A 16,992-nucleotide genomic window follows, 5' to 3' on the forward strand; every position below is an offset into this window, starting at 1 on the left:
GTCTGGACAGTAACATGTAATAGGGCACAGGTTCATGTACAGGTCAGGACAGTAACATGTAATAGGGCACAGGTTCATGTACAGGTCAGGACAGTAACATGTAATAGGGCACAGGTTCATGTACAGGTCAGGACAGTAACGTAATAGGGCACAGGTTCATGTACAGGTCAGGACAGTAACATGTAATAGGGCACAGGTTCATGTACAGGTCAGGACAGTAACATGTAATAGGGCACAGGTTCATGTACAGGTCAGGACAGTAACATGTAATAGGGCACAGGTTCATGTACAGGTCAGGACAGTAACATGTAATAGGGCACAGGTTCATGTACAGGTCAGGACAGTAACATGTAATAGGGCACAGGTTCATGTACAGGTCAGGACAGTAACATGTAATAGGGCACAGGTTCATGTACAGGTCAGGACAGTAACATGTAATAGGGCACAGGTTCATGTACAGGTCAGGACAGTAACATGTAATAGGGCACAGGTTCATGTACAGGTCAGGACAGTAACATGTAATAGGGCACAGGTTCATGTACAGGTCAGGACAGTAACATGTAATAGGGCACAGGTTCATGTACAGGTCAGGACAGTAACATGTAATAGGGCACAGGTTCATGTACAGGTCAGGACAGTAACATGTAATAGGGCACAGGTTCATGTACAGGTCAGGACAGTAACGTAATAGGGCACAGGTTCATGTACAGGTCAGGACAGTAACATGTAATAGGGCACAGGTTCATGTACAGGTCAGGACAGTAACATGTAATAGGGCACAGGTTCATGTACAGGTCAGGACAGTAACATGTAATAGGGCACAGGTTCATGTACAGGTCAGGACAGTAACATGTAATAGGGCACAGGTTCATGTACAGGTCAGGACAGTAACATGTAATAGGGCACAGGTTCATGTACAGGTCAGGACAGTAACATGTAATAGGGCACAGGTTCATGTACAGGTCAGGACAGTAACATGTAATAGGGCACAGGTTCATGTACAGGTCAGGACAGTAACATGTAATAGGGCACAGGTTCATGTACAGGTCAGGACAGTAACATGTAATAGGGCACAGGTTCATGTACAGGTCAGGACAGTAACATGTAATAGGGCACAGGTTCATGTACAGGTCAGGACAGTAACATGTAATAGGGCACAGGTTCATGTACAGGTCAGGACAGTAACATGTAATAGGGCACAGGTTCATGTACAGGTCAGGACAGTAACATGTAATAGGGCACAGGTTCATGTACAGGTCAGGACAGTAACATGTAATAGGGCACAGGTTCATGTACAGGTCAGGACAGTAACATGTAATAGGGCACAGGTTCATGTACAGGTCAGGACAGTAACGTAATAGGGCACAGGTTCATGTACAGGTCAGGACAGAAATGTAATAGGGCACAGGTTCATGTACAGGTCAGGACAGTAACATGTAATAGGGCACAGGTTCATGTACAGGTCAGGACAGTAACATGTAATAGGGCACAGGTTCATGTACAGGTCAGGACAGTAACATGTAATAGGGCACAGGTTCATGTACAGGTCAGGACAGTAACATGTAATAGGGCACAGGTTCATGTACAGGTCAGGACAGTAACATGTAATAGGGCACAGGTTCATGTACAGGTCAGGACAGTAACATGTAATAGGGCACAGGTTCATGTACAGGTCAGGACAGTAACATGTAATAGGGCACAGGTTCATGTACAGGTCAGGACAGTAACATGTAATAGGGCACAGGTTCATGTACAGGTCAGGACAGTAACATGTAATAGGGCACAGGTTCATGTACAGGTCAGGACAGTAACGTAATAGGGCACAGGTTCATGTACAGGTCAGGACAGTAACATGTAATAGGGCACAGGTTCATGTACAGGTCAGGACAGTAACATGTAATAGGGCACAGGTTCATGTACAGGTCAGGACAGTAACATGTAATAGGGCACAGGTTCATGTACAGGTCAGGACAGTAACATGTAATAGGGCACAGGTTCATGTACAGGTCAGGACAGTAACATGTAATAGGGCACAGGTTCATGTACAGGTCAGGACAGTAACATGTAATAGGGCACAGGTTCATGTACAGGTCAGGACAGTAACATGTAATAGGGCACAGGTTCATGTACAGGTCAGGACAGTAACATGTAATAGGGCACAGGGTCATGTACAGGTCAGGACAGTAACATGTAATAGGGCACAGGTTCATGTACAGGTCAGGACAGTAACATGTAATAGGGCACAGGGTCATGTACAGGTCAGGACAGTAACATGCAATAGGGCACAGGTTCATGTACAGGTCAGGACAGTAACATGCAATAGGGCACAGGTTCATGTACAGGTCAGGACAGTAACATGCAATAGGGCACAGGTTCATGTACAGGTCAGGACAGTAACATGCAATAGGGCACAGGTTCATGTACAGGTCAGGACAGTAACATGTAATAGGGCACAGGTTCATGTACAGGTCAGGACAGTAACGTAATAGGGCACAGGTTCATGTACAGGTCAGGACAGTAACATGTAATAGGGCACAGGTTCATGTACAGGTCAGGACAGTAACATGTAATAGGGCACAGGTTCATGTACAGGTCAGGACAGTAACATGTAATAGGGCACAGGTTCATGTACAGGTCAGGACAGTAACATGTAATAGGGCACAGGTTCATGTACAGGTCAGGACAGTAACATGTAATAGGGCACAGGTTCATGTACAGGTCAGGACAGTAACATGTAATAGGGCACCGGTTCATGTACAGGTCAGGACAGTAACATGTAATAGGGCACAGGTTCATGTACAGGTCAGGACAGTAACGTAATAGGGCACAGGTTCATGTACAGGTCAGGACAGTAACATGTAATAGGGCACAGGTTCATGTACAGGTCAGGACAGTAACATGTAATAGGGCACAGGTTCATGTACAAGTCAGGACAGTAACATGTAATAGGGCACAGGTTCATGTACATGTCAGGACAGTAACATGTAATAGGGCACAGGGTCATGTATAGGTCAGGACAGTAACATGTAATAGGGCACAGGTTCATGTACAGGTCAGGACAGTAACATGCAATAGGGCACAGGTTCATGTACAGGTCAGGACAGTAACATGCAATAGGGCACAGGTTCATGTACAGGTCAGGACAGTAACATGTAATAGGGCACAGGGTCATGTACAGGTCAGGACAGTAACGTGCAATAGGGCACAGGTTCATGTACAGGTCAGGACAGTAACATGTAATAGGGCACAGGTTCATGTACAGGCAGGACAGTGACATGTAATAGGGCACAGGGTCATGTACAGGTCAGGACAGTAACATGTAATAGGGCCCAGCGTCATGTACAGGTCAGGACAGTAACATGTATTAGGGCAATGGTTCATGTACAGGTCAGGACAGTAACATGTAATAGGGCACAGGTTCATGTACAGGTCAGGACAGTAACATGTAATAGGGCACAGGTTCATGTACAGGTCAGGACAGTAACATGCGATAGGGCACAGGTTCATGTACAGGTCAGTACAGTAACATGTGATAGGGCACAGGTTCATGTACATGTCAGGACAGTAACATGTAATAGGGCACAGGTTCATGTATAGGTCAGGACCGTAACATGTAATAGGGCACAGGTTCATGTACAGGTCAGGACAGTAACATGTAATAGGGCACAGGTTCATGTATAGGTCAGGACAGTAACATGTAATAGGGCACAGGGTCATGTACAGGTCAGGACAGTAACATGTAATAGGGCACAGGTTCATGTATTGGTCAGGACAGTAACATGTAATAGGGCACAGGGTAATGTACAGGTCAGGACAGTTACATGTAATAGGGCACAGGTTCATGTACAGGTCAGGACAGTAACATGTAATAGGGCACCGGTTCATGTATAGGTCAGGACAGTAACATGTAATAGGGCACAGGTTCATGTACAGGTCAGGACAGTAACATGTATTATGGGACAGGTTCATGTATAGGTCAGGACAGGATTCTCCCTTCCTCCCTCATGGCTCCTCCTGTCTCTCATCTTCCTCTATGAGTCTTCCTATGTCTTATGCTAACTTCACTTATTTCTCTCTGTGCTACATGTGCAAACTCTTTGCTAATCAGCTCCCCTTCCCATAGCTGTGTTACATGCTGATCAGCTCTCCTTCCCATAGCTGTGTTACATGCTAATCAGCTCCCCTTCCCATAGCTGTGTTACCTGCTGATCAGCTCCCCTTCCCATAGCTGTGTTACCTGCTGATCAGCTCCCCTTCCCATAGCTGTGTTACCTGCTGATCAGCTCCCCTTCCCATAGCTGTGTTACATGCTGATCAGCTCCCCTTCCCATAGCTGTGTTACATGCTAATCAGCTCCCCTTCCCATAGCTGTGTTACATGCTAATCAGCTCCCCTTCCCATAGCTGTGTTACCTGCTGATAAGCTCCCCTTCCCATAGCTGTGTTACCTGCTGATCAGCTCCCCTTCCCATAGCTGTGTTACCTGCTGATCAGCTCCCCTTCCCATAGCTGTGTTACATGCTGATCAGCTCCCCTTCCCGTAGCTGTGTTACCTGCTGATCAGCTCCCCTTCCCGTAGCTGTGTTACCTGCTGATCAGCTCCCCTTCCCGTAGCTGTGTTACCTGCTGATCAGCTCCCCTTCCCGTAGCTGTGTTACCTGCTGATCAGCTCCCCTTCCCGTAGCTGTGTTACCTGCTGATCAGCTCCCCTTCCCGTAGCTGTGTTACCTGCTGATCAGCTCCCCTTCCCGTAGCTGTGTTACCTGCTGATCAGCTCCCCTTCCCGTAGCTGTGTTACATGCTGATCAGCTCCCCTTCCCGTAGCTGTGTTACCTGCTGATCAGCTCCCCTTCCCGTAGCTGTGTTACCTGCTGATCAGCTCCCCTTCCCGTAGCTGTGTTACCTGCTGATCAGCTCCCCTTCCCATAGCTGTGTTACATGCTGATCAGCTCCCCTTCCCATAGCTGTGTTACCTGCTGATCAGCTCCCCTTCCCATAGCTGTGTTACCTGCTGATCAGCTCCCCTTCCCATAGCTGTGTTACCTGCTGATCAGCTCCCCTTCCCATAGCTGTGTTACATGCTGATCAGCTCCCCTTCCCATAGCTGTGTTACATGCTGATCAGCTCCCCTTCCCATAGCTGTGTTAAAAGGCTAAAGATGATAAAATAGTGGTTATTATATATTAGCAGCCAGCAGAATTGCTGTCTCCTCTCTCTGTGGTTTCAGGGGCTCCTGGATTGTTTGACATCTTCCTCTCCTCCCTATATCTCACTGTAATATTCTGGTGGTGTAGTGTACATTACACGGCTTTATTATATAGAGTGATTGGGGTTTGAATCACTGTATGGGATTCTGGGAATATTCATCTCCGCCTGTCTGTCTAATGTAGCGAGATTTGGGGTGGTGTCTGCCTTGCCCTTCCCCCACACCCCTTACTTATGGCCCTTTCTGTCACTTATGGGCGGCCGCGCCTGTCCCCCCGGTGATCGGGTGGGGCGTGTGCGGTTTCTCCTATGTCCCCTCGGCGTCCGCCGTGTGCACGCCGCTGCTATCGGCACGGGTGCCAGCTGCAGACTCCGGCGGTGCCCTTTCCCTTTCCCCCGGCTGTGTCCTGCTATTTAGCATAGGTGAGCGCTGTCTATACGCCTCATGGCAATTGGTAATTACTGTGTATTTATTAGTACATCCTTTATGGTATTAATTAGGTATATGGTTACGCCTGTAGTAAGTTATGGATCAGTAAGCCAACAATATAATAAATTAAAAATAACGGTAGGGAGGCGGTGGTCTTCATATCTGGTTGCAGTCTAAGAGCCGTTCACCAGCGCTCATGTCAGCCGCAGTTCCTGGGTTGGACTGTTAGGAATCTGTAATTACAGTGCTGGGATATTTCCTCGCTGCTCTGTCAGGAGTCGGCGGTCTTATACTCGCTTGTTGTGAGGGCTCATTTCATACATAACCCACGACTACAAGGACGTGGCGTATCTCGTTTCTCGGCCATGTGCCATTTCCCTCAGAAGCTTACCAGCCCACCTCCGCACATCCTTTATTTGGTCTACTCACAGTCGGCTGGTCATTGTCAACAAACCAGTTTTAATTAATCTAGTCATAAAAATTGTTTTATTAATCAATAATATTGTTACAGCACTTATTTCATAAATGAATGCAGTGATTATATACATGTTAAATGCGTTGTAGCACACGTTATCATAAGCCAGCATGTCAGATACCGCGGTGCGTTTGGCCCTTTGTTTTGCGGTTCTTCTGCACGGTTCATTATTAGATTTATTGCGTTCTAGATTTTTGTCATATGACACATTTAATACAGCAAACATTTATGTGATAGTCATGCACATTGTTGATATTGTTGAAAATTATAAGTCAATGCGCACAATAAGATATATTGATTTAATATTAAAACAAGCAAATTAATTATTTCAATCTGAATAAGACCAGATAGTCCATCAATCTCATTTATTACAAATACCATTCCTGTTTAGTCATACCCATAGATAAGAAAATAAGGCCCTCATTCAGAGCCGTACGCTCTGAGCAGAGCGCACGCTCAGAATGAGGGCCGCCCTCCATAATTATGGAGCGTCCTCCTGGACGCTCGTATAGCTGTGGGTCACCACCCACAGCCTATACGAGCGTGCAGTTTGATGGCCGCGATGGTCTTGACCATCGCGACCATCGCCACTGCGAGCCGGAGCCTGCAGTTGAGGTTTTCAACCGCAAGGCCCGGAGTGATTTTGGCTCTATCAGAGCCAAAATCACTCCCACTGACATCACTAGTGATGTCAGTGGGGCCGGCTTCTGACGATAGGCGTTCCTTTCAACATCGACAGCACGCCCCCTTTGATCAGACACAACGAGCGAAGGAAAGTCCTTCGCTCGTCGCGTCTGGCGCATGCGCACGACGGAGCTCCCGCCGTCGTACGCATGCGCAGTGCACAACATCGACCCACTTGCGAGCGGACAGCCGCTCGCGAGTGGATCTGAATCAGGCCCTAAGTGCGGCAGAGAAACGTGGATAGGAAAGATATGTATAATGGAGTATTCATAAGTTAATCTATCACAAATGTGTTCTTGCATAATGTTACTAATATCACACTAATATATAGGACATTCTATGTCCTAAATGTACTAATTTATATTACATGGGTTTCCATGAGTTTAATAGAGTTGGGGAATGTCTTGGGACCCTATGACCACATGGGGACCTGAAGCGTCTCCACTCCCTCTTTCACCGCGTGCCCAAGGTGGAGTCAGTTTGTGAATGGTATCACGGGCTCATAGCAAAAATCAAGTATTGGTCACCTATCACCTCCTCCTCTGTTATTCTTCACTTGTTTACTCACTTTCTCTGTTATAAGTTTTTGTCATAAGCGTAAATGCATAGGAACTCCACATTTCGGGGCGTCATTTTTCTTTCGTCCATATGATTTCCGCTTATGCTTTCTGTAGCTGAATTGTATTGATCCCCGTACAGTAATTTATGCTCTTCACCTGTAGCCGGTGCTCGTGCATACTGGACCACTTAGTGAATGGGTTTTTTTTCTTTTGTCTATATAATTTTTCCCTGGTACTTTCGGTAGTTGTATTGTATTTATTCCGTTTGGTTTATTCTGGCCCTTTCCCTATAGCCGGCGCTCACGGTTTGGTTTTTTCCTTACCCATGAATGGGTGTTTTTTACATACTGGTTTAATTTGAGGGCTGTGTCTAATACATTATGAGGTTATACATAAGGTATGTTCATGCGATAGCTGCTGGCATGATTGCAGGTATCCCCTCTGTGGTCCAGTTCCTACTCAAGTGTGGGTTCTGGCCTTTGGGAATATTTGTTTTATATTTTACATTTTGGTGTGAAAAATTTTTATATTCCAAATATTGTGTATAGGAGTTAGACGAGCTACACAGTTTTGCATTGCAGTCTCATACCTATTCCAATCGAGACCTAATCAGATATATATTTACCTTACATACAGGTACAGGTTTGACACGAGTCCACCCCCACATGCAATGCTCTTCAAATTACAAAATATCTCATACGCACCCCCCCTTTTATTTTACAAATATATGTTCATAGAAGTTAGCGAGCTCCACAACATACATTGCATTCTCAACCCCATTCATATATACCTAATCATAGTTATATATTGCTTATATAGGGAAACAGGTTTGAGCCGAGTCCACCACCCCCACATACTACGCTCTTCAAGACACACCGTGTTTTATACACAGCCCTCTGTAATTTCGGAACATGCCTACGGCTTGGGTTTCCCCGGGTGGCTTGATGATGTGCGGTCAGTGTTTATGTGGGTTTGCCAATATCGGGGAATACTACATTCCTCGATTCAGGAGCCATCGCTGCGCTGCTTGTGTCAGTGGAGGTGCTCTGAGGCACCTGCTGTTATAACAGTCGGGGGGCTCTATTTACAACAAGGGTTGGCATTGTTTGCTCCCCCAGCATCCGCCATGTCGGTGTGCTGGGTCCACTCATACAGCAGTTAGGTTTGATTGGTATCCTGTTTTCTCTTTACACTGCTACGCCTGCGCATACGGTGCATTGCCTGAATGCAAGGGACCCTGGAGTTCGATACTGCTCCTGTTTTTCTTTTATTTCAGACATCGATGTGGCCGGATCCCCTCCTACCACCACCCCTGGGATTGATTTGTCGCTTCTGTTGTCAGGGATGGAGTCGTCAGCACAGATGATACCCCGTACAATCCTCAAGCCACCATGGAGAGTTTTCGCATGTCGGTCCTTGGCTCCTCAGTCCCTTGATTGCCTACCAGAGTTTGTGGCAGCAGTGAGAGACTTTCTGGCAGTCTCAGCTCGGCAGGGGATACAGGCTCTATGATGATGGAAGTCCTATGCCTATATTCATGTGGACTAATGATGTGTAATGTTTGTTTGTGGACTTGAGTGCTCCGGCCAACCTGCCACCTTTCCGGTGGGGGTCTCGAGAAATTTTGCCCTATTTTGTTGCCCTGCGTAGGACAAAGTTTGGCTAATACTAATAGTTAAACTGAATGGAAACTAATAAACAATAAGAATATGAGAATGACATTACTAACAAAATCAAAAGATCCAGCAGGTTTTTTGTAGGTTTTTACCTCGGGTCAAGTCCTCCTCCTCTCCCTTTCCCTCCCCCCTCCTCCTTTGGTGATGTTTACTATAGTTACATGTTCCTCATCTATTTGTTTGTGTGCACTATGGGTGATTACCTGGTTTCTAGGCCCGTCTAACTGGTTGGTCACTTTTATTTTTGGGCTGCACAGTCCAGTTTTTCATCGATTCCTCTATTTCGTGGGATGTTTTGTTGCCTGGTCTACAGATGGCAGCAGATTCCTTTTGGGTGCCATTGTGTGTTAGTGATCTGTGCCAGGCTTACTTTGCGCATGGTAAGTGGGATTGTGATTGGCAGGGACTAGGAAATGGTGGACAAATGGGTGGCCGGACACTTTTTGGAGTAGAGTGGGAATGCCCATCAACTACTCGGAGTCTAGGTTGCCCATTTTTTCGATGAGATGGGGTTAATTTCATGGAGGAGGGGAATTGTTTGTTCCTTGAGAAGCATTTTTCAGTGTTGGGTGTTTAGTGAGGTAGGTAGTATGGTGGCGGGCCTGGTTCCTTAATGGGAACCATGTGTGGCGGGGAAAGACCGGCAGTCTGTAAAGCATCCATATTGCTGCAGTAAGGGTGGTGCACACCCGTTCAATTCACGGGTTAGGCTGATTTCACCCTACTGGGGTCAGCAGTGCCTCTCATCTGGGAGGGCTAAAATCGTGCATCGGTATGAGTGTTGGATACCGTCTCACTTGCTAGAAAGGGAGAGTTGGCACTTACAAGTATTATATTGACATGGGTGTCTTACTTGCTTAGAAAGGGAGAGTTGGCCCTTGCAAGTAGCTCACTTACCATTGTGGGATAGTTGGCCCTGGTAAGTTGTGCACATCTTTTATTTTTTGCCTTAGTCAAGCTGGCGCAGGTGGTTTGCCGTTTTTTCCTCTGCCTCCATACTCATTATTGTAATAAATAAAGCTGACCTTTTATTTTTGAATGGCATTAACTTGGTCTGTGTCTTTATTTTGGAAATAGTGTGGTTTGAAGAACTTATGGTTACATCCATCATCTGACAATAGAGATTTATGTAATAAAACTTTATTTTCATGGTGTGTGTTTTTTTTTTTACACATTTCATTACAGGTGAACTACAGGTACTGTACCAGAGGCCCCTTAATGCCCCGCATGCTGGTATTTGTGGTTCTCCAAGTACCAGCATGCAGGGGAGGCTTGCTGGGATCTGCAGTTCTACTGTAAAGACAATGTTGTTAATTATATTTTTAACACTACACCTACATTATCTACCCACCACCCACTGCCCAGGGGTGGCGGGGATAGCCCTGGGCTATCAGCCTAGGCCAGGGGTGCCCTGGAGAGTGGGATAACTTTATTGAAGGGGCCCCAACTCCCCAGGTATCCCTGGCCTGGGCTGACTAGTGGTCAGGGTTGATGCTGCAGCTAGGGGGCCTGGTGAATGGGCACTCCTGGCTGTGGCATCAGCCCCCTGCTAGAAAGGGTCCAGTGCTGGTTTTAGTTATAGGGGTACCCCTATGCAAATTTTTGACCCCTATAATTAAAACCAGGACTGGCCCTGCAGCCTGGTGCTGGTACCTAATTTACAGTGGGACCCTGCTCATTTTGTTCCCCATAATTTTAGGTACCAGGACAGGCTGGCAAGTCTGGGGCTGGTTTGTCTTTTGGGGGGGGACCTCACGTAATTTTTTTAAAAATAATTAACTCTACTTAAACAAGTTAAAAAAAAAAAAACATACACAAATCACAATGATATGTGTATGTTTCAGCCAAACTCGGAGCTCAGGAGGTGTTTAAATCTTCTATTTCACAGTGAGTTTGCTACAATCTCACACGAGATTGGAAACTTGAATCTTAGTAAATTTGTGAGTTGCATCTTTTTAATCTAAAGTTCTTCTTACTTTGGCCGATGGTAAGTTTTTTCGAGTTTGCAATCTCACATGAGTTTTAACAGTGAAAAAAGAGAACTCACTTCAAACTCACTCAAGTTTGTCTTTAGTAAATTTGCGAGGTGAAAAAAATTGCTAAACTCACGTGAGCATACAAACTCATACAAACTCGACCCTTAGTAAATTTACCCCCTAGTGTCTGGTTATAGGTTATCAAGCATAATACTTGACCTGAAACCAGAATCATCTAGCCAGTGGGCAGAGCCAAAAGCAGTGAAAAGTCTGCATTGGCCTCTCCACACCTATAACATAAATACCTTCTAGGTCCATCTGATGTCAACAGGTAAAAACTAATACATGGTTACATACCAACTGGGAAATGGATATAAATACTTGATGTGGGGTATCTTGTGCTGTGCAGCCATGAGACACCCGTGCCACTGCTGCCAAAATGCATTACAAACAGGATTGGTTTAAGGGCCACATGGGCCTGGAACTGAAAATGTTCAAAGGCCTATAGTGAGTAGGAATGAGCTGTGACCAGTGGTGCGTGGGTGTGACCAGTGCTGTGTGGGTGTGACCAGTGCTGTGTGGGTGTGACCAGTGCTGTGTGGGTGTGACCAGAGCCACGTTAGTGTGTACACCCCCTACACTATCAGCCTCAATGTCCCCCTAAATATATATATATAAATAGAAAAACTACATATAAGATGCAACAGATCTCTTTTTATAGCATAGCAGCAATTACATTGCATAGGTACATTGATATTAGTTGCTGTAAGTTGTTTTAAACTTGTACTATGCTTTATAAATTAAAGGTGAGAGGCTCTGAATTTGTTGTGGACCCGGGGTGGTGATAGGAGCAGACAAAGAAGCAGACTTAAATGAAAAAGTGGAGTTTTTAATAAGTGACTTAGAAGACATGGGAATGGCAAATAAAAAGTCCAGGTATAGCACTAAAGTGCACTTGATAACTGTAGTGGGGTTTAATGGGAAATGTCCAGATAGTGACAGGCAGGAACAGTCCAGTAAACAAATATGGTGAGCTGAAAACAGAATACAGGAATGATGAACTGTACCTGAATGCAGGTATGATGAGCTGTAACAGAATGCAGGTGTGATGAGCTGTAACTGAATGCAGGTGTGATGAGCTGTAACAGAATGCATGTATGATGAGCTGTAACAGAATGCAGGTATGATGAGCTGTAACAGAATGCAGGTGTGATGAGCTGTAACTGAATGCAGGTGTGATGAGCTGTAACAGAATGCATGTATGGTGAGCTGTAACTGAATGCAGGTATGATGAGCTGTAACAGAATGCAGGTATGGTGATCTGTAACTGAATGCAGGTATGGTGAGCTGTAACTGAATGCAGGTATGATGATGTGTAACTGAATGCAGGTATGATGATGTGTAACTGAATGCAGGTATGATGAGCTGTAACTGAATGCAGGTATGATGAGGTGTAACAGAATGCATGTATGGTGAGCTGTACCTGAATGCATGTATGATGAATTGTAACTGAATGCAGGTATGATGAGCTGTAACTGAGTGCAGGTATGGTGAGTTGTAACTGAGTGCAGTTATGATGAGCTGTAACTGAATGCAGGTATGATGAGCTGTAACAGAATACAGGTATGATGAGGTGTAACAGAATGCATGTATGGTGAGCTGTAACAGAATACAGGTGTGATGAGGTGTAACTGAATGCAGGTATGATGGACTGTAACTGAATGCATGTATGATGAGCTGTAACTGAATGCAGGTATGATGAGCTGTAACAGAATACAGGTATGATGAGCTGTAACAGAATACAGGTATGATGAGCTGTAACAGAATACAGGTATGATGAGGTGTAACAGAATGCATGTATGGTGAGCTGTAACAGAATACAGGTGTGATGAGGTGTAACTGAATGCAGGTATGATGAGCTGTAACTGAATGCAGGTATGATGAGCTGTAACAGAATACAGGTATGATGAGCTGTAACAGAATGCAGGTATGATGAGCTGTACCTGAATGCAGGTATGATGAGCTGTAACTGAATGCAGGTATGATGAACTGTAACTGAATGCAGGTATGATGAGCTGTAACTGAATGCAGGTATGATGAGCTGTAACAGAATACAGGTATGATGAGCTGTAACAGAATACAGGTATGATGAGGTGTAACAGAATGCATGTATGGTGAGCTGTAACAGAATACAGGTGTGATGAGGTATAACTGAATGCAGGTGTGATGAGCTGTAACTGAATGCATGTATGATGAACTGTAACTGAATGCAGGTATGATGAGGTGTAACAGAATGCATGTATGGTGAGCTGTACCTGAATGCATGTATGATGAACTGTAACTGAATGCAGGTATGATGAGCTGTAACTGAATGCAGGTATGATGAGCTGTAACAGAATACAGGTATGATGAGCTGTAACAGAATACAGGTATGATGAGGTGTAACAGAATGCATGTATGGTGAGCTGTAACAGAATACAGGTGTGATGAGGTGTAACTGAATGCTGGTATGATGAGCTGTAACTGAATGCAGGTATGATGAGCTGTAACAGAATACAGGTATGATGAGCTGTAACAGAATGCAGGTATGATGAGGTGTAACAGAATGCAGGTATGATGAACTGTAACTGAATGCAGGAATGATGAGCTGTAACTGAATGCAGGTATGGTGAGCTGTAACTGAATGCAGGTATGGTGAGCTGTAACTGAATGCATGTATGGTGAGCTGTACCTGAATGCAGGTATGGTGAGCTGTAACAGAGTGCAGATATGATGAGCTGTAACTGAATGCAGGTATGGTGAGCTGTAACTGAATGCAGGTATGGTGAGCTGTAACAGAATGCAGGTATGGTGAGCTGTAACTGAATGCAGGTATGGTGAGCTGTAACAGAATGCAGGTATGGTGAGCTGTAACTGAATGCAGGTATGGTGAGCTGTAACTGAATGCATGTATGGTGAGCTGTAACTGAATGCAGGTATGGTGAGCTGTAACTGAATGCAGGTATGATGAGCTGTAACTGAATGCAGGTATGGTGAGCTGTAACTGAATGCAGGTATGGTGAGCTGTAACTGAATGCATGTATGGTGAGCTGTAACTGAATGCAGGTATGATGAGCTGTAACAGAATGCAGATATGATGAGCTGTAACTGAATGCAGGTATGATGAGCTGTAATAGAATGCAGGTATGATGAGCTGTACCAAATGCAGGCTTAGGTAATGAAGTCCAGCTGGGAGTGAAGGGAGGCAAGGTGCAGGGAACAGCAGGTTCAGGTACTCAGGCAGGTGAAAGGTATGTGGAGGGTGCAGGGTAAATCCAGCAGGTTGGAGCAGGCAAGGTTCAGGTTAATAATGTAACAGGTAGGCAGGTAAGGCACAGGTACTCTCTCTCAGCCGCAGCTGAGTTATACATTGCACTGGCAAAGGAAGGAAGGCTCTGGACCTTCCTAAATACTCAGTGCCGCGCTGTGACTGGCTGGAATGAGCACATGACCTACCCAGATTGGACAGCCGGAATCACATGGCCGCAGGCAAGATGGTGGCGCCCATGCCAATGGAACGGAAACACCACCAGACCACACCAGGCCTAGTGACAATGTGCCCGCTCAGAACCACGCGCAGCCAATGCCCCTCACCAAACACCAGCACCGCTGCCAGAGACCCCCCGCCATAACGACCTCACAGGTAATACCCAGTGACTACCATGCTGAGAAACCCTGGCCGTGACAGTACCCCCCCTTATGGGTGGCCTCAGGACACTCACCAGGCTTCTCCGGATGGGCAGCATGGAACCTCTTGATGCGTTCAGGAGCATGGACATCTCGGGCATCGGTCCATCAACGTTTCTCTGGGCCGTAGCCCCCTCCAGTCCAGTAGGTACTGCAAATGTCCTCTGCGGAGATGGGAATCCAAGACCTGGGAGACCTCAAACTCTATGCCCCTTTCAGTCTGGACACGGGGAGAAGCAGGCAGGACTCTGTAAAATTTGTTTAGCACCAGGGGTTTCAACAGGGAGACATGAAAGGAATTGGGAATTTTCAGATAAGGGGTAACTGAAGGCGATAAGCCACGGGGTTAATGACTTCTATGATGGAGAAGGGCCTGATGAAGCGTGGAGCAAATTTCATGGATGGTACTCTAAGTCGCAGGTTCCGGGTGGACAACCAGACCTGGTCTCTAACTTGCATACGTGGTATTTTCCTACGCTTCTTATCAGCTTGAAATTTGTAATGGGAGGGTTCCTTCTCCAGGTCAGTACGAACTTCAGACCAGATTGAAGCAAATTTCCATACAGTGTCTTCTACAGCTGGGACATCAAAGACGGGCAGGCTTTGAAATTCAGGAACCCGAGGATGAAGGTCGTAGACCACTTGGAATGGTGTTTGGTTCGTAGAAGAGTGGTAGGAGGTGTTATGAGCAAATTCAGCCCATGGCAGCAATACTTACCAATTGTCTTGGGAAGATGTCATAAAAATCCTCAGGAAGGTTTCAAGGTCTTGATTAACCCTCTCAGTGGAACCGTTGCTTTGTGGATGATAAGCCGTAGAAAAATTTAGCTTTACTTGCAATGCAGAACATAAGGCTCTCCAAAATTTTGCTGTGAACTGAACACCACGGTCAGAGACAATCTCAGCAGGAAGACCATGGAGACGGAAAATATGTTGAATGAACAAGTGAGCCAAGTCAGGGGCAGAAAGCAATTTCTTTAGTGGTATGTAATGGACCATTTATATAATCGGTCTACTATGACCCAGATGGTAGTGAACCCTTGAGAATTCGGCAGATCCGTGACAAAGTCCATGGAGAGATGCATCCAGGGACGTTATGGAATAGGTAGTGGTAACAACTCACCAGCCGGTGCCTGACGTGAAGATTTATACTGGGCACACAAAGAACATGAAGAAATAAATTCCGACATGTCTGCTTTCATGGATGGCCACCAATAGCCTCTCTTTAAAAATTCCAAAGTCTTCCGAGTACCTGAGTGACCTGCAAAGCGAGAGGAATGAGCCCAGGTCAGGAGCTGCTTCCTTAACTCCGGGGCCACAAAGGACTTCCCTGTAGGGGGCTGTAACTGTAAGGTGGCAAAGACTCTTGACTCCAAAACAGGGGTATTTTGTTGATTCTCTGATTGTCATCACAACGGAAAGATCTGGACAGGGCATCTGCCTTTTGATTAAGGGCTCCAGACCGGAAGGTCAGGGTGAACTGGAACCGAGCAAATAATATCGCCCATCGTGCCAAACAAGGACTCACACACTGAAGATTCTTGAGGAAGAGAAGATTTCTATGGTCCGTGAAGACAGTGAAGGGAAACTTGGCCCCTTCTAGCAGGTATCTCCATCCTTTTAATGCTAACTTTACTGCTAAAAGTTCTTGTTCACCAATGGCATCATTTCTCTCGGCAGGAGAAAACTTATTGGAGAAGGACCCACAAGGATGAACTCGATTATCGTCAAAATGCTGGGAAAGAACTACACCCACAGCCTCTGAAGACGCATTCACTTCAACTAGAAATGGACTATCCAGATCTGGTTGTCGTAAGACTGGAGCTAAAATAAATTCCTGTTTTAAAAGTTGGAAGGCAGTCTCACCCTCAGGTGGCCATAGGGCAGGTTGGTGTCTTTTCGGGTCAACGCGGTAATGGGAGCCAATAAAGATGAAAATCCTTTAATAAAACATCTATAGTAGTTGGTGAACCCAAGCAATCTCTGGATGGCTTTCAAAGTTTGAGGACGGGACCAATCCAAAATTGCCTGCACCTTCTTGGGGTCCATTTCTAGACTGGAGCCAGAGATGATGTAACCAAGGAATGGCACACTGGGAACCCCAAAGACACATTTCTCCAGTTTGCAGTAAAGGTGGTTCTTTTACAGATGGGACAATACATCATTCACATGTTCATGATGTTTTGTTACAGAAGACGAAAAAAAATCAATATATCATCCAGGTAAACTACAACCGAGACGTACAACAGGTCCCAGAAAAT

The 16,992-nt window shown here is 45.6% G+C and overlaps 1 protein-coding gene across 1 annotated transcript in view; it reads left to right on the forward strand.

Moving 5' to 3' along the window:
* Window positions 1-16,564, forward strand: part of LOC148506415 (tyrosine-protein phosphatase non-receptor type substrate 1-like) — a 151,101-nt gene extending 134,537 nt beyond the window's left edge. The window contains exon 5 of the mRNA XM_088446803.1: window positions 16,412-16,564. Within this exon, the coding sequence (XP_088302929.1) occupies window positions 16,412-16,564 (153 nt within the window). The remainder of the gene's footprint in view (window positions 1-16,411) is intronic.
* Window positions 16,565-16,992: the final 428 nt, after the last annotated feature.

Source organism: Taudactylus pleione, unplaced genomic scaffold (assembly GCF_031769625.1).
Source record: "Taudactylus pleione unplaced genomic scaffold, aTauple2 ptg000405l, whole genome shotgun sequence".
Classification (NCBI taxonomy): domain Eukaryota; kingdom Metazoa; phylum Chordata; class Amphibia; order Anura; family Myobatrachidae; genus Taudactylus; species Taudactylus pleione.